This window comes from Crocodylus siamensis, chromosome 5, assembly GCF_052110815.1.
Source record: "Crocodylus siamensis isolate JL-2025a chromosome 5, ASM5211081v1, whole genome shotgun sequence".
Classification (NCBI taxonomy): Eukaryota; Metazoa; Chordata; order Crocodylia; family Crocodylidae; genus Crocodylus; species Crocodylus siamensis.
Genome location: NC_143399.1, coordinates 39470692 through 39493374, shown reverse-complemented (window position 1 = coordinate 39493374; position 22683 = coordinate 39470692). Strand labels below are relative to the sequence as shown.

General features: G+C 56.6%; 1 protein-coding gene across 1 annotated transcript; it reads right to left on the bottom strand.

Annotated features, from left to right (window-relative positions):
• Window positions 1–49: 49 nt before the first annotated feature.
• MYBPC2 (myosin binding protein C2) lies at window positions 50–22201 on the bottom strand. Its single transcript, XM_090047167.1, has 30 exons — window positions 22063–22201; window positions 18227–18304; window positions 18062–18085; window positions 17694–17771; window positions 17220–17368; window positions 16623–16740; window positions 15979–16027; window positions 15783–15842; window positions 14256–14452; window positions 13786–13918; window positions 13290–13414; window positions 13020–13125; window positions 9800–9966; window positions 9379–9544; window positions 9059–9165; window positions 8868–8897; window positions 8483–8622; window positions 7963–8122; window positions 6622–6726; window positions 5855–6043; window positions 5095–5229; window positions 4089–4256; window positions 3855–3943; window positions 3269–3464; window positions 2536–2675; window positions 2096–2255; window positions 1565–1701; window positions 857–1043; window positions 606–648; window positions 50–357 (listed from the first exon to the last, which is right to left on the bottom strand). Exons 1-29 carry the CDS (start codon window positions 22082–22084, stop codon window positions 638–640), a joined length of 3426 nt encoding a protein of 1141 aa, XP_089903293.1. The 5' UTR covers window positions 22085–22201; the 3' UTR covers window positions 50–357; window positions 606–637.
• Between the last annotated feature and the right edge of the window lie 482 nt (window positions 22202–22683).

Here is a 22683-nt window from a genome sequence, read left to right as displayed (position 1 = left end):
CCCATTGCTCTCCCCTGCCCCCATTGATTCAAAGGACAGACTCAGCAGGGCCTGGGAGGGAGCTCTGGGCTCCATTTATTGACAGACACTGGGACAGACTCATGGACAGACAGACGGACTTGCAGTGAGGGGTGGGAATCCAAGCATGGGCTGCAGGGGAGTGGAGACAGGGCTCTGCTCCAGTAGGGGTGGGGGATAGGAATAGCTGACCCTCCCACCCCCAGTTGGCACTGATGGGGTATAGGGAAGTGGCACTAGGTGGTGCCCTTTTCTCTGTGTGCATGTCCTCATCCTGCCACACTGCTGTCCTGGGGGGCAGGGGCAGGACACGGCACTTAGTCCTTGCTGTCCAGGGGTCTGTGAGCAGGGAGAGAATAGTGAGGTGAAGGAGGCCAGAGCCCCTGGCCCCCACTAACTACAGCCCCCAAATACCTTTTACTTATTAGCCACAGCGTCTCGCTTACTAGACACAGCCCCGGAGCCCCCTTCCCCTGTTAGGCACATTGCCCCCTCCCCTACTAGTGGTGGCCCCTGCCCTGCTAGCTAGGGCTTCAGAGCCCCCTTCCCCATCTCCCTGCTCCCCCACAGGCTTCTCCCCAACTCACTGCTCCCCAGGCAGGTGGCTGCACTTTGGGTTTTACTGGGGCACTGTAGGAGGGAAAGAGAGACAGGCTTAGGTGGTCAAATAGGCAGCCCTGCCTCCAGCCACCCCTTCCCTCATTGCCCACCCAATAGGCACCTCATCTCCCCACCCCCTCCCAGCCCATAGGCACCTCACCCTCAGCTTGACCCCAACACTCCCTGCCCCTCCAACCCTGCCAGCTTCCCTGTGCCCGCTCCCCAGCCTAGCAGGCACCTCGGATTTCAAGCTTGCATTCAGTGAGGGCTTCGCCCAGGTTGTTGACAGCCCGGCAGCTGTAGGTGCCCCCATCAAAGGGGCTGGGCTTGCGGATGTGCAGTGTCAGGACACCCTGGTTGTTCTTCATCAGGAACTTGGGGTCCTCACGGATCTCCATCTTGTTTTTCATCCAGATCACCTTAGGCTGGGAGGGTGGGAGGAACATCATGGATGGAGATGGGGGGCATCATGCAGCCTCCAACCTCCCCAGCCATGGTGGGGGACAGGTGACACCCAGTCCACCCCACCCTACACCTCTGGGGGCAGGGTGGCAGAGCGGGGCAGAGACCTCACTGCTCTCCCACCTACCCCCCATACTAGACCAGGAGGGAAACCCCCAGTCCACTACCTACCCAACAGCTACACCCACACTGGGGAGGATCCCCAGTACCTCAACTACCCTCCACCTACATCCGTACTGGGGGGAGGGATCCCCAATCTCACCTACCCCACAATCAGGTGTGTGACCCCAAAGATAAACTACAAGCTTCCCCTAGCACTCTATGAACACTTCCTTCCAGAGAGGACCAGTCTGGGGCCAGGGAAAGGTCAGGTTTCACCTCCAACCTTTCATGTCGCCAGGTTCAGGGTGTAGGTGCCCTCCCCAGACCCCAGTGGGTGGGAAAATTTGGGGTGGAGGGGCCCTGACCAAGGGGGACTGTGTACCTTGGGGTGCCCCCGAACTGCGCAGTTCAGGGCTGTGCTGTACCCAGCCACCACAGTGCGGTCAACCAGAGGTGTCAAGATTTGGGGCGCCATGCTGAAGTCATGCTCCTTGTAGTCCATGGGTTTATACATGATCCCTGGGCGGGGACACCAAAAGAAGGGAGGCGAGTGAGGACATGGAGAGCCAGTCCCATTCCCCCCCCAACTCCCCAGCCTGGCCAGGTCTACCCCACTGGAACTGAGGTATCCATGCTCCAAGTCTCCCTGCTATAGCCACACTCACAAAGCTGGCATACAACCCAGGTGTCCAGGCTCCCAGCTCTGCTGCTCCAGCCCTTGAGACGCTACTGCTCCAATGCTGGGAGAGAACCCAGGATCCCTGGCTCCCAGCCCTGTTGTTCTAACCCACTAGACCCCATGCAACCCCAGCCTGGGGAAGAGAACTAAGGTGTGCCATCTCCCAACCCCTCCCCACTGGCTGAATGGCTCCAGCCCTGCTCTGGCCTGTCAGAACCCCAATATCCATCAGACCCGTCTTGTGGATGAAGGCAGTGTTCTTGGAGATGCCAGGCGAGTCACTGAGCCCACAGATGTTCTCACTGTACACACGGAAGTAGTACTCATTTCCCATTATCAGGTCTGACACGGTGCAGCGTGTTAGCCGGTTGTGCTCGTACACTGTGAACCACTCCTGGGGGGATGGAGGTAGGGAGGGGTCACCAAGGGGTATCACACTGATGACTTTCTGCAGAGCATAGCTTACAACCACAAATGGGGCAGGGGGACTCAGGATGAGGGGCTGTCGAGTATCTCACGTATGGGGGAACCAGGGCAGGGACCCCTTTTGCAATAATCTTCTGGCCTGAGATCTTCCAAGGGGGGGCTAGGATATGCCGCTAGGTGAGGGGGTTCAGGGCAGGGGCAGTGGGAGAGTTGGATTGGTGAGAGAAAGAATGAGGGGTCCCTCTCACCATGGTCTTCTTGTCGGCCTTCTGGATGGCGTAGCCCATGATTTCGGAGTTACCATCGTCCTTGGGGGGCTCCCACTCCACCAATGCATTGAAGCCCCAGACCTCCTTCACCATCACTGCCTGTGGTGGCCCGGGCTTTTCTGGGTGGGGGAGCACGGGGTGGGGGAGGAGTCAGGATGGAGGGGGGCATTTGTACCAAGAAAAATAGGTCCCCAAGGAGCTATGGAGCCCCTCAACCTCCCTGGCAGAGTCCACCCTGGCCTACCCTCCATTCCCACCCTGCAGGACTGACAGTACCCCCCCAACACCCACACACACACACATGGTAGCCCCCTCCTCCACAGCCAACTTGACAAGCCCCAGCACATGCATCGCCAGTGGGCTCCCAGCCCCCCCCCCCCGCAAACTCCACTTCAAAGGCTCCAATAAGAGGAGGATTATGGGAGGCAGAAAGGGGGGAGGTGAGGGGGCACAGCTGGCCTGGCCCATCACAGGACCCTAAATATAGAACAGGGCACAGCCCCTCTTTCCAATGCACACACCAGGGTTGGAAGACGTGGGAAGGAGGGGCTGGGGGTCTCAGCTGTCCCCTACTACCACCCCTCCAAGGAAAAGGGTACATGAAGCAGCAGGGGACACTGGCAGCAGAGACCCCAGCCCCCAACTTCTCACCCCAGTCCAGCCCCCTGACATCCTGGCTCCCCCCTGCCCTGCTCCCCTCCACAGCTCTCACCCACGATGCGGATCTTGATGGTGGCCTTGTCCTCCATGTTCTCGATCTGCACCGACAGCTCATACTGACCCGAGTGGTGCCGGGCAGCCGAGCGGATGAAGAGGATTGTGTCCAAGTCAGATGTGCGCACATTGATCTCCTTGGGGTCCAGGAGCTGCCCGTCCTTCTTCCACGTTACCTTGGGCCGTGGCTTACCCTGGGGGTTGGAGCGGTGGGGGTGTCACGGTACTGCAAACTTTCCCTGAGTAGTGACCTGGCCAGGGATTCATTACTGCGAGCTTCCCCTTAGCAGTGCCCCAGCCAGGGGTCTCGTGCTGTGAACTTCTCCAAAGCAATGCCCTGCCTAGCTGTCCCCTGCTGCAAGCTTCCCTGGAGCAGTGCCCCAACCAGACATATCCTACTGCAAGCTTCTCCAGAACTGTGCCCTCACCAGGGAGCCCCTGCTGCAAGATTCCCTAGAACGGCGCTCTCATCAGGGATCCCTTGCTGTGAGCTTCCCTGTAGCAGTGCCCAGCAGGAATCCTGAAGGCTCTTAAGGCATCCAACCCCCATCCCTCCCCCTCTTCTTCCCCCTACCCCAGCTCACCTGGAAAGGGATAACCAGGTTGACCTGCTCCCCCACCTTCTTGATGTAGGTCTGACGCAGCTGCCGGGGCAGGCGGATCTTCGGCTGCTCTGGGGTTGAGAGGGAGTGTTAAAGGGGCCAGGAGACGCCACAGGAAGCAGCTGGAGGTGGGAAGTTCCCCTTGTTGGGTGGGGGGGTCTATGCCCATGGAAGGTGGGGGGTGGATTCTCCCATGGGGGGAGGAGGGTCACTTACGGACAATCTCCCGGATGGTGACAGGCTGCGCCATGGTGGCTGGCTGGCTGTGGCCGGCAATGTTCACACTGGTGACACGGAACATGAGCTTCTCGCCCGTGGGCAGCCCTTTCACTGTGAAGCCACAGCGCTCCACCAGCTCTGTGTTGCCCGGGATCCATTCATCCGCTGGGGGGAGGGGGCACAGGGCAGGGCAAGGGGGGTGGGGTCAAAGGGCAAGGCAAAAGGAGCAGGGCCCACCAGGTCAGAGATCACAGCATGAGCCAGGCCCCCCCCATCTGATCCTAGGGGTCTCCCAGCCTTGGCCACATGGTACCAATTAACATAATAACAGCCATGTACTGAGTTGGCCCACAAATCACCATGTCCATGCCCCTCTGTCACACAGGGACAGAGAACAGATGCTGAAAAGGAGAGTGAACTGGGTGTGACCAGGGTTTTGTCCCCACTGTTCCTCTCTCACTTGCAGCCTCCAGCATTTAAGGTCCAGAAAGTTCTGATTCAGAGGCCATGCCCCTCACTCCCATGCTCAATAACTACTGATGCCCCTTTCCTCCAAGAACTTGTCCAATCCCTTCTTGAATTTGGCTGAAGGTGAGAGAGAACTTCCTTTTGTTCATTTTAAACTTGCAACCTACTGGCTTCATTTTGGGACCCCTAGTTCTTGTCTTGTGAGAGACGATAAATAATAAATCCCTACCAACTTCCTCCACCATTTAGTATTCTGTAAACCCTTCTCATGTCTCCCCTCAAGTGTCTCTTTTCTAAACTGAACAGGCCTGGCTTCTTTAGTCTCTCCTCATGTAGAAGCCCCTCCATACCCCTGATCATCCTTGTTGACCTTCTCTGGACCACCTCTAGCTCTCCTATATTCTTCTTGTGGTGTGGGAAGCAGAACTGGGTACAGGATTCAACAGGTGGATGTGCCATGGGGTTATGAAAGGGCATAGCCATAGGGCATTCCCTCCACCCCAAGGTCCGTCCCAGCCCTACAGACATCACTCACAGCCTTCCCGGCAGTACTCGATGAGGTAGCCATCAATGCCACCGGCCCCAATCCGGTCTGGTGGGCGCCACTTCAAGGTCGCTGTGGTGTCTGTCACATCCTCCAGGGTCAGGTGAGTCGGCTCACTGGTGGGGGCTGCAGGGTAGGGGGAGGGAGAGGAGATCAGAGCCCCTCTGCAGAGGCATGTATCCCCCAACATCTCCCACTGCCCCCTCAAAACTATTCACAGCCACTATCCACATAGCCCCAAGCCTGGGCCTCCTGCCCACCCACCCCCACAGCACAGAGACTGGAACTGGGCTGTGCCAGTGCTCCTGCTAGGAACAAAGCAGGTTCCTGGCTAATGGGTCTTACTCTTCCTCTCAGGTATATCTGAGGTCAGGAAGGAATTTTACCCCCTGGTCAGTTCAGTGTAGACTGTGGGGTGTTTGCCTTCCTCTGTAGTGGGGATGTGGCCTCTAACTGGGATCTCTTGAGTGTATATTAACAACCTTTTCCACCAGCAGGACATTGGCTACTGCAGTCCCTGTGCTTTACCTGTGGCAGGTCTGGGTGTAATGTCTTGTGTTGTGTCAGGGTGGGCAACCACTTTACTAAGAGATTAGACAATGGATTTGTACAGGATTGTTTGGCTGGGGTTGATCCTGCCTCAGCCAAGGGGTTGGACTACATGACTTCTGGAGGTCCCTCTTCTAGCTTAATTCCTCTATGATTTCTATGCCTTCCCCCAGAACAACCCCTAACCCCACCCCAACCTCACCAATGGGCATGAAGGGCTTGGTGTTGTGGCTGGGCTGGGAGACCCCGATGGCGTTGACAGCGAAGACACGCATCTCATAGAGCACGCCCTCAATCATCTTGGTGGATTCATAAGTGGTGTCCGTGTACGCCTCAAAATTCAGCTTCATCCACCGCATGCTGCCCTTCTTCTTGCGCTCCATCAGGTACCCTGGGAGGGGGTGGGGGGGCAGCATTAGTCTCATCCCCTTGCCCCTACCCTCTTCCATGAGGTGCCCTGAGCCTGAGGGGGCAACATTATGGGCTTATACCCACACCCCCACAGAGGGACACAGCTACCCGCAAGTTGTGTGCACATGTACACGTAGATCAGATCCTGCCTTCCTTCTACATGAGGGATCTGAACCAGAGAGGCAACCCTAGAGGTAAGAGTTCTCTCTCTCACAAAGCACAAGAACACACACCCCACCCTCTCACACACATGCAAGCACACACACGCAGGAGGACATATCCTTCCCTCCTCCCCCTCTATCAGGGGCCCTATGCCAGATCAAGGCAGTGTTAGGAGGCAGCAGGAGGGAAGACTCACACTCATGTTTAGACTCTTACACATGTACACACGTGTGTGCACAGGGGCATGTATATACATACTACACAAGCTGCCCTTCTTGCACACCAGCCAGAACAGGGGATAGGGGCCAGAGGTCTCATGAACATGTATGCCTGCATGCACATGCATGCACAAATATGTGCAGACACACCTCCACATGTACAAACAAGGGGATTCACCTGTGATGGGCTGCCCGCCATCATACTTTGGGGGCTCCCACACTAGCACAGCCCAGTCCTCCCCCACGGAGGTGATGCGGACAGCCTCAGGGGGGTCGGGAACATCTACAAGAGGGGCAGGGAGTTGCTGCAGATGATTCTGGCACCAGCCACCACAGGGGAGGGTCTGAACATCACCCTGCCTCCCTGCCAGCAGCCCTACAACTTAGCCAAGTCCCTGCTGCTCTACCCAGCATCCCCCCCCAGCCAGCATTTCAGGACTCCACACGCTCACCCCTTCCACCCCACACAGCTGCCCTCCGGCCAATGCCACCAGAAGCCCCTGTCCAGCTCTCCCAAGACTCCACTAGGCACCATTGTGACCCCATACCGGCACTCCGGTCACCCTATCAAGCCCCTGTGACCCCCTCTCTGGCTCCCTGCCACCCCACCCAGCCTCTGTGACCCCTCTGTCCCATTTATCCACATTCAGTGCCCCCGTGTTCCCCTGTCTGTACTCCCACACCAAGGATCCTTCTGACCCCTACCCTATGAAACCCCAAACCCCTTGCACTATCATCCCATACCCAGCACCCCTTGACTGGTGCCACCTTAGTCAGGAGGGGCATGTGCCCAGTCAGCGACCGGGGAGAGGGGTCCCCTGTGGTCAATCTCACCAACCGGGCGGGGAGGGTCCCCCAGGAGCTGATCGCACCAACCGGGAAGGAACCACGGTGCTTCATCCAGAGCTCCCACTCCCTAGCTGGCACTCATAGTGGGGCGCCGGTGTTCCCACTTGCTCCCCACCAACCCCATTGCCTAAGCAGGGAGTGTGGCCTGTCAGGGGGTACACCCCCATGCACTCCCTACATGTCACCATGCATCACCACTTCCAGCTCCCCTGTGACCCAACCTTGCACTCAGCATGCCCTAAGCCCTACCCTATGACCCCACACAGAATACCCCCGATCGCAAACTCGGTACCTGTGGCCCCTGACCCAAAACCCAACACCTTTTGTGCCATGATCCCACACCCAGAACACCTTGACCCCTGACCTGTGGCCCTGTGACCCCCTGACCTCTTCACCTCTGTAAGCCCAAGTTCAGCACCCCTGTGGCTTCTGCCCTGTGACCCCACACCCAGTCCCACTGTGACCCCCATCCCTATGACCCCACACCCAGGATTCATAGGATTCCTGCCCTGTGACCCCACATGCAGCATCCCTATGACCCCAGATCACAGCTCCTGCCCCCTGCCTTGTGACCCCACACCCAGCACCCTTGTGACCCTTCACCTAGCACCCTGTCCCACCTGACAACACCCCCTGCCCAGAGGCCAGTGCCCCCAAACCTCTCTCTTACCAACCACCTTGATGTGGAGTGTGGCAGAGTCCTCACCCACAGGGTTGACCACCTTGATGGTGTACTTGCCCTCATCTGACCGCTCCGCACACTCAATCACAAAGCTGCTCAGTTCCTTCTGCTCCTCAATGTGGGCACGGCCCTCCTTCTCTGTGAACTCCTGTGGGACAGCGTGTCAGCTGTGGGGTGGGGGAGCCATCCCCTGGGTTCTCACCACAACCCCAAGAACAACTGGAGGGATGGGGGGGAAGGGAAATCTGCTGTCACAGGGCCCCCCAGCCCAACCTTAAGGGCTCCCTGCCCCTTGCCCTCTGAGTTCACACTACCCCCCTAAGGCTGTGTCCTGAACCCCCAGCCTCCCCCACTCCCCACCCGCCCTGCTGGGACAAAGGACAGGCAGGGGGCACCCTCTGCTCATAGTAACATGACCCCCCCCCCCCCCACACACACACACACACACAGTTCCCAGAGCCAGAGACACCCCCCTGCCCCCAAACCCTGCTGTGCCCCCAGTGCCCACCTGGTCACTCTTCAACCAAGTGACAGTAGGCGCTGGCTCCCCAGTGATGGGCACATCCAGCCGCAGCTTGTTCCCAGCCACCACTATGAGGGTGTTTTCGGCCATTTTCCCCGAAGTGTCCAGGTGGATTCTGGGGGGCTCTTGGGGTGAGGGGAGGCAGGAGAGAGATGAGGGGTCAGACCCCCTGTCCCTTCTACCCATGCCATGTGCCACAACTCCTTGCCCTTCTGCAACCATCCCAGCCCCGACACCCCAGACCCACATCCTGGCCTCTACCCCCCACCCCACCAGAGCATGAAAGTGATGGCGAAGACTACCAGGCAGCCTGCCCCATCTGCTCCTCATGCCCCATTCCAGCAGGCCTGAGGCAGGGTGAAGGACTCACCTTGCTTGGGCACGTACTCCACCTTGATCTCTGAAGGAGAGAAAAAAGGGTTAGCCAGACTCGGGCACTGAGGAAGCCAACCCAAGTCTGTACCAGGACCCCAATGCTGCAAGCTTCCCCACAGCAGTGCCCCCAGCCAGAAACCCAGGTGCTGCAAGCTTCCCCACAACAGTGCTCTGTCCCACACTCACCCAGGAAGTTGAGCTTGGCAGATAGTGAGATGGCATAGCCATCAGGGATGAAGGTGTAGTCGCCCTCATCCTCTGGCCGCACATCATCAATCACCAGTTTGTGGAACCTGCCACAGGGACCATGTCAGGAACAACGTGGGGCTGGGACAGCTGTAAACTTCCCCACAGCAGTACTTCCAGCTAGAGACTCCCTCAGTATTGTGTGCTTACTCACAGCAGTGCCCCCAGCTGGGGACACCCCCACTGCTGCAAGCTTCCCTCTAACAGTGCCCCCAGCCAGGGACAGCTCCACTACTGTGCTTCCTTCGACCAGTGCCCACCTGCCCGAGTGGGAGATCTGGATTCGCTTGCTGGGCCGGACCTCCACGCCATTCTTGTACCACTTGCCCGTCACCTTCTCGTCTGACACCTCGCACTTGAAGACAGCCTGTTCACTGGCTTTCACCGTCAGGTCTGCGATGCCCTGCAGCACCTCCAGCTTTTTGTCTTGGGGGTGGAGAAGATAGTCAGGGGGGCTCTGACAGCCCCACTCAGCACAGGCCACCCACAAGCCCTATCTCTCTGCCCCTTGTCCAGCCCCTTCTCTGCCCCAGCCTCAGGTCCTGACCTATGTCCCCAGCCCCCCACCCTGGCCCTGTTCAGCTCAACTCAGCTCCTTACCCACCCCCCCTCACCTGCCTCCCATCCCATGGCCACCCGACATCGTGGACCAGCCCCTTCCTCTCCACCTGCACTGGGTACCTTCCACTACCAGGTCGGCCTCGGACTCGCCCCCATTGGTCATGACCTTGTAGCGGGCGGTGTCCTCCTTGCTGGCCTCATTGATGATAAGAATATGCTTCTTGCCATCCTTCTTGAACCGGTACTTCAAGCCTGTGTCACGGGTCAATTCCACCCCATCCTTCATCCTAGAAGTGGACAGCAGTGTGAAGGGGGTGGATGGGTGGAGAGAGGGAAAGCAAGGTGGAAGGGTTAAGCAAAGATGGAGGGGTGGATAGAAAAGGGTGTGGGGGTAGATGGGTCAGTGGTTGGAAGGGGGCATGTGGGAATGGATGGATGGATGGATGGATGGCTGCAGGGCATGGGAATGGATGCATGCACAGATGTTGGGGCACGACTGGCCAGCCAGGCAGACAGCTGGCCAGAGGAGGGCTAATACCTTTGTCACTTTCCCAGAAACACTAAACACAAGTGATATCTTGTGGTACCAGCCACTGACAAACAGCTTAGGCCATGGTGGATGTGTTGAATCCACATGTGGCTTTTCCCAGGCTGCAGGTTGGGTACATAGAGACTCCAGCTCTGCACTGGAAGGACTGACCCAAGCTTCTCACTCCCCTTGTCACAGCAGATGGACAGTGCCCTTGAGCTGAACTCTGCGGCATCTGACATGACATGCCCTCGTGCCTGCCTCTCAGAAGGCACTAGCACTTGGCACCTTGTTTCTCAAAGGCAGAGCCCCTCAACTCCACGCCAGAGACAGTCATAGATCATCTCCTTGCACCTCCAAACCTGTGCACACCTGATATTAGCCTACCCAGACACTGACAGGTGAGGGAACACTCCTAGAATCCAGCCTGCTCCGAGTTCTCTGTTTAGCTCTCTTCCAAAGAGGCCAGAGGATAAAGCCCCTGGTGCTGATTGCCCTGAAACTGACCCAAGAAACACAGGGATTGACTTATATGCAAGGTCAATGTATACTCAAAAGGGTATGGGCATTCTCCTTGCCATGGCAGTGACACAGGCACTGTCTGCGTGTCTCCCATAGCACGGTGGCAGGGGCACAGGGGGAGTTGTTCACAACATGGAATGCAAAAGGAGTCACAGAGGATGATTTCCAGGCTAGATGGGGGCCTAAAGACACAGTGGGCTGGTGCTTGGTCCAGAAGGTCCCATCCTAACAGTCCAAGCTAGAAGGATGATGTGGCACTCATGCCTTTAGCAGCCTGGGGGGAAGAATGGCCTCTGAGTTACGTGGAAACTCAGTGAAGTCTAAGCCTCTGCTGGGAAGGATACCCCATTCTTCACTAGGTCTAGCACCCTGCCACCATGCCACTACTGCTCACAGCACCCTTCCAACACAGCACCCCAGCAATGGGAGCCTGCCCCCACCACCTGTAAAAAGAATGTGACAACGTCCCTGAATACTTGGGCTGCAAACAGCTTTCACACGGCTCCCTTCAAAGCCCAGACATGAGGCAGCGGGTACCAGCTCTCAGGACACTGGGCGGGTTCAGCTTTGGCTGCCAGGTCTCTGGCCAGCTGTCTGTCTGTGCCCACGCCAAGGGGATAGGCACATGCTGCTTCTCCCAAATCCCCTGCAAATTCTCAGCCCTACTAGCTTCATGGTCTGCAATTAGTGGCTGAGGAACATAGCTTTGTCAGCCTGCCCCAGGCATGGCCCAGCCTTTCACCACCTCATATAGCCTGGAAAAACTCAGTGTGTTAGGTTTTGGCTGGGAATCATGAATGCAAGCCCAGCCACCCTCTTTCCCACCCCCCAACTCCCTTCCTTCTTCCATGGAGCTGCCCAACTGCCCTTGGCCTAGAAGGCCTGCCCTTCCACAGGGCGTTTGTCCCAATGCTTTGCCAGGCAACGGGGGGTGCCTCCCGAGAGAAGCATGGCTGCATCCTCCTCTTCACCACAGTCCTGTCTCATCAATAGGACCCTCTGCAGTGGAACACAGTTCTAGGGTCCCCTGAAAGGCCAGCTTTTGGACTGAAAGATGAGGGTCCCTTCCTTGAGATCCCAGCAATGTCACCTAGTTGTTCTCTTCTTTCATCACACCCACTCACGTCCCTAAGGTGGGTCCCCATGGAGCAGGGGGCTGGCCCCTCAAGGTACGCCACTGCTCCAGGCCCTTTGGCAAGACCTGTTCCAGCTCCTTCACTTCACTGAATGGAGCTTCATGGATGGTGAGAACAGTCTGCTGCTGCCTTGAGTATCCTGATGGGCATGTGCCCTGACAAAGGGACATGCATGATGACCTGGACTGGGTAGCTGTCCTTCCTGGTTTTCTCACCCATGCAGGATTAGTCTGGAAAGTGTCTGTCCATCCATCTGGGTCTTAAATACAAAGGCTGGCTCTCCCATTTCCTACTGGGGCCATGGCTGCTTGTATCAAGAAGGTAGGATGCTGGTGGGTGAGTCTCTTCTCAACACCTCCTCTCACACCTATTGCTCTCTTGGTAGAGAAACCCTCATCCCCTCTCTGCCTGTGGGTACTCTACACCGAGCACAAAGCGGGAAACTGATGAAACCACCCATAGGACACATCCCTTCTGGGCTGTGATTTACCTGCTTCTATTAGAATGAGGGGTAGGGGTGTCTGACTGCTCAAGATGAGATCAAGGGACAGTAAGGGCTGATACCAATGGCAGGGACCTTCTCACAGCTGTTCTTAGCCAATTGACACAGCCCTCCAGTTCAGATGATGGCTAGCAAGATATCAGATAGGTTCCTAGAGAATTTTGCTCTTCTTATTTGCTTGCAAGTCCAAGATCCCAAATGCCTATACTCAGCTTGTAATCAGCCCTTTGGAAAAATCAGCCAGTTTTCATTAGGAAAAGATCTTACAAGTTTTCAGCAATAATAATGGTTCTCTGGGCATCTTGCAGAGGCTTGGTGCTGAGAGCACCAGCTGTGGGGACAAAAGGAGGAATGGAAATGCATTATCCAAGATCACAGGAAAATCAGGCTGAAAGGGACCTCAAGAGGTCATCTAGCGCAGCCCCCTGCCTCAGGTAGGATTGTGCCTGAACAATGGAGATGAAGAGATGAGAGAGAGGAGAGGCATATGCAGGGATGGATGAAAACAGATGGATAGAGTGTGTGTGGAGGCAGAAGGGGAGTGTGAGGGGATGAAAGGAAGAAAAGAAGGCTATGTGCAGGAAGGCAGGGAAGGCTGAGCATGTGGGTGCCAGGGGCAGCTGAACAGACCAATGAACAGGCACACATTACCACATGACTTGGGCTCCCTCTTCGGACACCTCTACCTCCAGCTCTATGCGGTCACCCACAAACACCTGCTGGTCATCCAGGCCCTTTTCAATCAGCACAGGAGGTTCTGTTGGGGAGGGAGGAGGAGAGGGAACAGACAGTTGGACAAGGCCTGGTCAGCACCAAGGGTGGGCTAAGAGAAGAGAAGGAGCTTGAGCAGGGGAGCTGTGTCCCCTCTGCTCCCCCCACCACTGGTTCCCCCCCATCTGTTCCCTCCCCTCACAGGCTCACCCTTGACAAAGAGCTCGGTGAAGCACTTCTCCTCACCCACCAAGCATTCATAGGCCGCATCATCGGCCAGTGTGCACTTGTTAATGGTCAGGATCCGCTTCAGCCCAACGTTCTCAAACACGTACCTGGGGGGCACGGTGAGAGGGAGAATTGACTGGGACTGAGGCCCAGGCAACAACAGTTTGGCCCCAAAGCCTCCCCACACCCCCAGCTGCCCCCCAACATGGATAACCCCCACACCCCCCTACGCAGATAGATCCCCCAGAAACCCCTTGACTTCCCTCAGAGGCCTCCTGACTGCCCCCAGAGACCCCTACACTAACAGCCCCTCAACACCCAAATCCACCCCATTGCCTACTCTAGCTATGACAACCCAAGTCCCCCCCACTGATTCTGGGGCCTGCTCCCCAACATGTCTCTACTCCAGAACTCCTCCATGGCAGTAGCCCCAGCCTTGCCACCCCCCCCCCCCACACACACACATACACACACTCACTTGCTGCTGGGCTTGATGAGTTGCCCATTCTTGAACCACTTGATGGGCAGGTCAGGGTTGCTCAACTCCAGCACCATCTTGACCTTGTGACCTTTGTCCACTTGGTAGGCAGGGTCTAACTTCTTGGTAAAGGCTGGGAGGGGGCAGTGGGGTGGGGGGGGCGCTGAGTGCTGGTAGAGCCCCTCAGGCTCCTCACCCCCTGCTTTTCTCCTCACTCCTCATCCCTCCCCCTCCACAGGCCCTGGTCTCTATCCCCCCACCCTTGCCTTGCAGACCCCAGTTCTCCCAGTCATCCCAGTCCCTGCCATGGCGTCCACACAGCCCTTACCACTCTGTGCTCTCTGCCCCCACTCTCTACCCCCTCCCTCAATGCCTAGCACCCCAGTCTCCCTACTCCAGCCCCCTTCGCCCACACCCCAACACCCTGCACCCAGTTCCTGCAACCTTCACCCCCCCCCAGCTCCACGGACCTTCACTCTTCTTGACCTCGACCTTGACCTTTTTGAGGCGCTTGAGCATGCCGCGCAGGTCAGTGATGCCATACTGGAAGGCGATGCGCTCGTACTCGCTCTTCTTTGTCACCCCCTTGAGCAGCTCCCAGATCTCGGGAGGGAATTCATCCTCATCATCCTTCTTCTTTTTCTTCTTCTCCTCCCCCTGTACCTCCCTGTAGGGCATGAGCCGGTCAGGCTGCTCAGTACATGCCTGCACATGCATGCACACATACACACACACACATATGCATACAGCCCTCCCTGCAGAGCATGGACAGATCAGAGATCCTGGAACTGGCATTAAAATACACGCATGTTCTGGTATATGCGCATATACACACAACCACATACAGCCCTTCTTACAGGATATGGGCAAGTCAAAAAGATTCAGACACGCATACATATACACCCTCTCCCCCCCCCCGTGGAGTATGAGCACATCAGGGAGACCTCACATATGTGCACAAACACATACATGCATATTCCTACACACACACACACCAGTGGGGCACAGGCACATCAGGGAAACCTGGCACATTCCTCCCCCCCCCAAGGGGACACCAGCAGACACATTCAAACTGGGGCAAGGGCATAAGTGGGGAAGGCTCTAGTATTTGCATGCCTGCCCACACACACACCCACACACACACACAGAAAGCATAAGAACATAACAGCCATTTACTAGGTCATACCCTAGGTCCATCTTGCCCAGTCCCCTGTGTCACACAGGGGCAGACTGTGGATACTGGAAGGGAGAATGAACTGGGTCTGACCAGGGTTTTTCCTCCCACTGTTCTTCTCTCACTTGCAGCCTCCAGCATTTAAGGTCCAGAAAGTTCTGATTCAGAGGCCATGCCCCTCACTCCCATGCTCAATAGCTATTGATGCCTCTTTCCTCCAAGAATCTGTCCAATCCCTTCTTGAATCTAGCTAAAATGTCAGCAGCCACAGCCTCTGGTGGCAATGCATTCCACACTTGAATTGCATGCTTTTTGATTGCTACTGAGCACAGAGCACTTAGCCCACAAACTCCTAAGATTTTTCCTGTGTTGTTAACAGCTAAGGTACAACCCCACATGGTGCAGGTAGAGTTTGGGTTATTTTTGCCCTGGTGCACCACTTTGCATTTATCTACACTGAATTTCACACGCCATTTAGTTTCCCATTGGCTTGATCCTGACAGATCTTTCTGTCATTCCTCACAGTCCAACTCGGTCTTTGCTACTTAGAAAAATTTTGTGTCGTCAGCAAATTTGGCCTCCTCGCTACTCATCCCTTTTTCCAGATCACTTATGAATATGTTAAACAGCGCTGGTCCCAGGCACAGGCAGACACAACTGCCCCTCCCCCCCCACCAACACACACACACACACACACACACACACACACACACACACGTTTTCCCCATTACATCTCCCCCTGCTTTCCCCAGCACTCATTCTTGCACACAAGCAGTCCAGGAACACACTCACCCCCCACCCCCACCTTCCCAGAAGCACTGACCTCTTCTTTAGCAAACCACTGAAGTCCAGCTCCCCGGCCACATTGCTCTTTGCATCCCCACTGCGAAGATAGTATGGAGAGGAGAGATTACATGGGGCACCAGACCCCAACACAGAGCAGGGCCCAACCTGACCAGCAAGGAGCACTGTGGGGGAGGCTATGGGGCAAGAGTTGGCTGGGGATGGAAAACACTTACGTGCGTTTGAAAGCCTGGAGCACGTTCCCACCCTCGTCTGTCCTTGGGGCTAGAAGAGAAGACAGAGGCAGTATGACTCCCCTCTCTGCACTCCCCCCCACACCCCCCATGTCCCTCCACACTCATCACAGCCTCCCCTGCAGGGCCCCACCTCCCCACCAGGAGCTGCAGCTATGATGGGTCCCCACCACGCAAAGTCAGGAGCTGCAACATCTAACATTAAGATAGACATGCGGGGCTGCTCTGGGCCTGTGTGCCATGAGCCCTGACAGCCTGCCCCATCCTGGGCATCAGTGAGGCCAGGATTGATGTGTACCCAGAGGTAGCAGAGGATATGGAATTGTGGGGGCATATAGCAGGAGATGGGTCTTGTCTCATTGCTGGGGTCCCAAGGCTGGAATATAATAGGCGATGAGCCGTTTCCCTATGGGAGGGTCTAGGTGAGGTTCCTAGTTTCCAAGGCAGGCTGGAGTGTTGGGGCTGGACACTGATGGGCTGGGTTGGGGGGTCCCATGTAGAAGTATGGTGCAGGGGTCCCCAGCCCAGGGCAGCTGTGGACAGCAGAAGGCATGGGGTTCATCAACTCAGGGGTGGGCTCCCCAGGCTGGGGGCCTTGGAGGTCCACAATCTCAGAGCCTACTCACCCTCAACATCAATGTTGAAGGAGCAGCTGTCAAACTTGTCCTTGGAGATGATCTCGCAACGATAATCCCCACGGTCCCCAACCACCACCTTGCCAATCCGCAGCTCGAATGTGTATATCTGGGTGGGCAGCACACAGGGCTGGGGTGGGGCTGACAGGGGGTACACACATACAGCCCACCCACACTCATGGCCCTGGCACCAACACACTACCCCCTATACATATATTAACGCCCCTCCAATGACACACTGCACACACAAATACCATGTACATGTCAACACACTGCATGCATGCACATGCATGCACGCCTTTATGTACACCCACCCTGGCACTGAAACAGTGCACACACACCCCTGTGTACACCAAGCCCAATGCGTGCGCACACACATTAGTGCACACTGCCCTGAAACCAACATGCCACATACACACACAGTGTCAGGATGTTGCATCTGGGAGGTAACTCACCACACTCACACACACACACACACACACACACAGAAGAAAATGCCCCCAGAGCTCTCCTCTTCCAAATCTTAGGCCCCCAGAGGCCTCAACCTGACCCTCCCCATCCAACCCATAGGCCCCAGCCCTGTCTCACCTTGGCCTCCTTGTCATAGCTGTCCTTGAATTGGAAGCGGATGCCACTCTTGATCCCCAGCTCCAGCCACTTCCCCTTGAACCACTTGATGGTGGGCTTGGCCGGCATCTGGGACCCATCTATCTTGGTGACAATGTTCACATCTTTCCCTGCAGGACAGGAGGTAGGGGGCACACAGGTCACAGCCCAGATGCACAACCTCCCCCCAGTCCCTCCAAGACACCCGGCATCCCCACAGCCCAAAACCCTGACACCACCCCCAGCAGCCTGATGACCCCATAGAATCCACCCTCTGCAACAGCCATGCCTGTCCAACCCCATGCAAGACCACCCAGAGCTCCTAAATCCCCCACCCCAGGCCTCGGAGCTCCCCTGAGGGCCCTCCCTGCCCCACAGAGCCCTCTTTACCCACCCCAGGAGTCCTCAGGCTCCGAACCCATCAGCCAACCCCAACCTGCCACCCCTGAATCATACCAGTCTCCACAAGGACACTCTGGGGCTTCTCTATAAATAGGCCCTCAGGCTCGGCTGGTTTGTCTTCAGGGGCAGCATCTGCAGGAGACAGGGAGACAGGTTCATTAGGGCAGAGCTCCAGAGCTAGCATATAGTAGGGAATGGGGCCATGTCTTGCTTCTGGTTTTCAGGGCTGGGATATTGCGGGGCACAGGGTCATGTCTCAGTGCTGGGTCCCATGGCTGGGATATAGCAGGAGACGGGGCTGTGTCTCAGTGCTGTGTCCCAGGGATGGGATATAGGGAAGGATGGAGGAAGCTAGGCTATCTTGGAGGAAAACATGGGCATTCCCCAGGGTAGGCATGCTGAAGCCATTTGGTGACACTTACCAGCTGAAGGCTCCACTTTTGCATCTGCAGAGAAATCAGAGGAGCATCAGGCTGGAAAATCCAGCACCCAGCACACATCTCTCCCCCTCTCAGCACATCTGGGTGCCTCCGTTATGCAGCCCACCCCCTGGAACCCTTAGCCTGAGACCATGACCCAGCTCTCACCCTGGGGGACTTCTTTCTTCTCTACTTTTTTCTCTTCTTTCTTCTTTTCTTCTTTCTTTTTCTCTTCCTTCTTGGCAGCTGTTGGGAGAAAGGGGAGGCTGTGTGGCAGAAGGGTGGCATGCATGTGGCATACATGCTGCACACACCCCTGTGTGCGCACATATGCCTTCGACCATATGCTATACCTGAGTCCATGCACACCCTACACCCATGTGCACACATATGTGTACATGATTCCCAAGCCCTGTGGGCTCACACACCCACAAACACACACACACATATACCTGTGCACATATATAATGTGCATGGATATACGCCCATGGTATAATGCATTGCTTTTCCCCTCCTCCATCCAGCACCACACACACACACACACGCACACAGGGAACTCCCATCACACCAAATTGTCCCCCTCTCCTTCCCCCCATGAGGCCTTGGTACATTGACAAGTCCTCAGCTCCCAGGTCCTGAGGGCTTCTGCCTCCCCTTCCCTTATCACATGGCTTGCCCTGAAGCTGGGGGCTGGCAGCTGGGAGACCTGGCAGGAGAGAGCAGGTTTGTGACCAATAAAGGGCTGGGGGAGTGGTCTCTGCCAATTTGAGGGGCACCATCCACTCCCTGATTCCATATACCTCCCTCCTGGTTGGAACCCAGCATACATACACATAACACACACACTGCATATGTATTATTTCCCCCATACCCTGTGCATATGTGCACACACAAACACACACTGCACATGTGCTGTTTTTCTTATACATTGCATGCACACATACTAAACGTGCTGTTCCTCCACACACTGCACACACACCACACGTGTGCTACTACCCTCCCACAGATATATACACATACACACACTGTATCCACCTACCATACATACACACACCAACACAGCATACACATGCTGCACACACAGCGACCAAAACAAAACCCCCACCTATGCATGCTGTGTGTACACAACACTGCCCACCCTCCCACAGCCCTCTTGTTCACTGCAGTCCCCCCAGCAAATCTCAAAATCCTGCCTTCTCAGTGGACATACATCCCCACCAGGGCCCCTGCTCTGTTCCGCTTCTTCCTGGGTATAAATGCTTCTCCTCAGGTGCTAATTAGGCCTGTGGAGATGTCACTTCCCTACACTGCAGGGGGAAACCTGAAGGGGACTGGGCCCATGAGCAGAAAGGAGGTTTCTGCCCCATGCCAAACTTCCCCAGGGCTGCTATGTGCCAAATCAGCACCCCAGCAGTTCCCTATAAGGCTGAGCACTGGTCTCTGTCCCTGAACCCCCTAATATAGCCCAGCCAGAGTGCTGAGCCATCATTTCGCAGCCCATAATAGCGCTGGGCTGGAGTGCAGCTGGGATGGGCCAGGCCATGAGGCCCCCCCAGCTGTCGTCTGGAGTCAGCAAGGGGCCCCCAGGCCCCAGCATGGCGTGAAATGCCGCTCATAGTTCCCAGCGGGAAGACAGGGTGATGATGGCACCTTTGCACGCCACATGCGGCTCCTCTCAGCTGGAGCCTGCCCTGTGCCACCCCAGAGGTGGCTGCATCTCTGCACTGAGTGAGGGGGTTCCTGGGTAAATCGCCCTCCACTGTGCCCCTGGAGCCTGCCCTGCGCCACCCCAGAGGCAGCTGCATCTTTAAGCTAGATAAGGGCATCACTGTATACACAGCCCTCAACAGGCCCCACATCAGAGGTGGCTGCATCTCACTGTTGGGTGAGGGGACCCCAGGATAAGCAGCCCCCACCCTCAGTGGGGCCCCATATATAAAGTTCCCACTCCAGCAGTGGCTGCATTTTAGTGCCGGAAAAGAACTCCCTATATACACAGCTCCCCCATTTCCTATTGCAGAGGTGGCTGCATCTCAGCACTGAATGAAAGGTCTGTTATCACCCCCCAACCACCACCATGTCAGAGGCAGGCACATTCTAGCACTATTCCAGTCTCAGTCGGGGTGAGGCTTGCAGTGCCCAGCATGAAGTTGGGACTCCAGATTCCACCCAGCAGTGGGAACTTGGCACACCAGGGGGGGGGTGCTCTTTTCTGCCAAGGCCTCAAGGGGAAGATGTCTTGAAGACGGGATGATTTAACACCGGTCATCTGCAGCTCTGTGCCCTCCCTAGGGACTGACCTTTCCAGGGGCCCATCTCACATTGCCATTTTGGGGCGCTGTGCCCTAGTTGGGGGGAGGGGGAGCAGATATAATTAGCCCCCTGTCCGGGAATCCTTGTGGTAACCAGACCCCCATACCAGAAGCTAGACCCTGGGATCATCATGTCAGCCAGGCTGGGCTCCCAGGCCCCCCCCCACACACACACATATGGACACACACGGGGATGAGGGCAAGAAATGCCCCTTCACCCTGCATCATAGCAATGGGTGAGCCTCAACACACATATCAGAGATTTGCCTCCCCAGCACACATCATGGGTGTATAAATATGACCCCTTCCCCCTTATACAACACAACACAAATGTTTCCACATGCACACACACCAGTGTTCAGCCCCCCCATAACTGCTAAGTGCACCCAGAATTTTGCTCCAAGTGTGTGTGTACATACAGTCTTACACACAAAGATGCCCACATCCCCCATGTACCACATGACTTGGTACACACAAGCAGTCTGCTAGTGTGCACATACAACCAACATACACCCACTTTGCAATACCCTGAACCACGCATGCAGCACACACACACAGCTTTGCAATGCATAAATTCTAAGCATGCGCGTGCACACACACACACACTCTCTTCCTCCCCCCCAACACACTGACTCAAGTGCATACACATTCACCCTTCCACACACACCGACTGGAGCATGCACACACATGCACTCTCACCCGCCATACACACACAAACTGTCTCACTCCCTTACCACACACACACACTCACCCCTTTACCATGCACACACTCTCCAACCACTCTCCAACCTGTGCAAACATACCCTCACTCTCATATGCACACCCACATCACCCCCACACTCAGGTTGCCCCCCCTCCCCACAAGAGCTCTCAGCCTTCCCCACAGGCTCAGGAGGGTGGCGTGAGCTTGCCAGGGGTGGAGGGGCATAGCCATCAAGTTGAACCCCAGACGCAGCTCTCGCCCCACAACCTTCACAGCACACCGCCCCCCCACCCCCAGCATGATTCTCCCCACCATCACTCTGCCTTGCCTGAACCAGTTGTCAGTGCTCTGTGGCCCAGCCTGGCTGGAAGCCCACGACACCCAAGATACTGGCATGAGGCAGCGGAAGGGCTGGCTTCCACCCCAACTGCCCCCCCACAAAGGACCCAGACTTGGATTCCCCTCCCCTACTGCACCCTGGTACAGCCAGCTCCACCCTGTCCAGGGCACTTCTGCCTGGGCACCCTTCACTCAAAGGGCATCAGCCCCTCCACACTGGGTGCTTCCTCTGCCTGTGCCAGCCCCATGCCAGGTGACTGAACCCCAAAGCCCTTTTCAACACTTCTCAGTACCTACCCCACGCCACACACATATGATCTCTGCCTCCATCCTTTCCCACTCTTCCCTATTTCCCTCCCTTCTGTGGTGACTTGCCCCGGCCCTGTTACAATTCCTCCCATGCTGGGGATATGCCCTGTGCAGTTGTCTGGGGGGGGCGGTATTTGCCCCTCACCCTGCTGCAAAGTGCCCCCCTGATGTGTCTACCTGCCTGAGAGGGGGCATGGAGACAGCTTTAATGCCAAGGGCACAGCAGGAGACTGAGGGACCCAGTAAGCACAACCCCCCTCCCCACCACCAACTGACAGCCCAGGCACCTGCTGCCCACAGGGCACCCAGCTGCCCCTGGCCCCCATGCCCTGCCCCCTTACCGGCTTTCTGTGGCTCAGGCATGGTTGCGACTGCAGCAGGATTCCCTGTGCAATGCCGTCTCCCCCGGGAGCGCCTGCCTGGGGCCTTTAAAGTCCAGAGCCCCTCTGGGACAGGGCTGCCAAGGAGCTGTCACCTGACCCCGCCCCCCCGCCAAATTCCTGAGCTCTGTCATAAACTCCTCTAAATCCCCATCTTGGCCTTGGGAGATACAGTGCCCCCCCACAGGGGGAGCAGGGATGGAGGATGAAGGACAAGGGAAGGGGGCCAGTACTGAGGCCTAGCGGGAGCCCCTGGGCACAAGGGGCACTAGGAGAAGCAGGGGCTGGGGGCTTGCCCCTACATAAAGCACAGGCCCAACCAGGCCCCCAGAGGGCACTTATTGGGGTAGGGCAAAAGTCTTTCCTCATTAGGGGCACCGGCCCAACCCAGCCTTTGGGCAGGGACCTGCTCCAGGGGGTGCTGGCATCAAGGAAAACAAGGCCAAGTGTGTTTGTGTGGTGGGGGGGAGTAAAGCCCTTACCACCCTGCCTCTACCCGCCTGCCCCTCCCAGCTGGAGGCAGCTGGAGCTTGTGAAACCTGAGCCAGGCTCCATGTCTATCAGCACCAGGAAAGAGCGCCT

Bases quoted from the DNA above. Each gene is read 5' to 3' on its own strand.
- MYBPC2 (XM_090047167.1), bottom strand. From the start codon at position 22,084: ATGCCTGAGCCACAGAAAGCCG. The intron at 16,028-16,622 runs GTGAGTAGGCTC...CTTCTCTTCTAG, and splicing joins CTTCAACATTGATGTTGAGG to CCCCAAGGACAGACGAGGGT. The intron at 13,415-13,785 runs GTGAGTGTGTGT...CGTGCCCCCCAG, and splicing joins CTCATCAAGCCCAGCAGCAA to GTACGTGTTTGAGAACGTTG.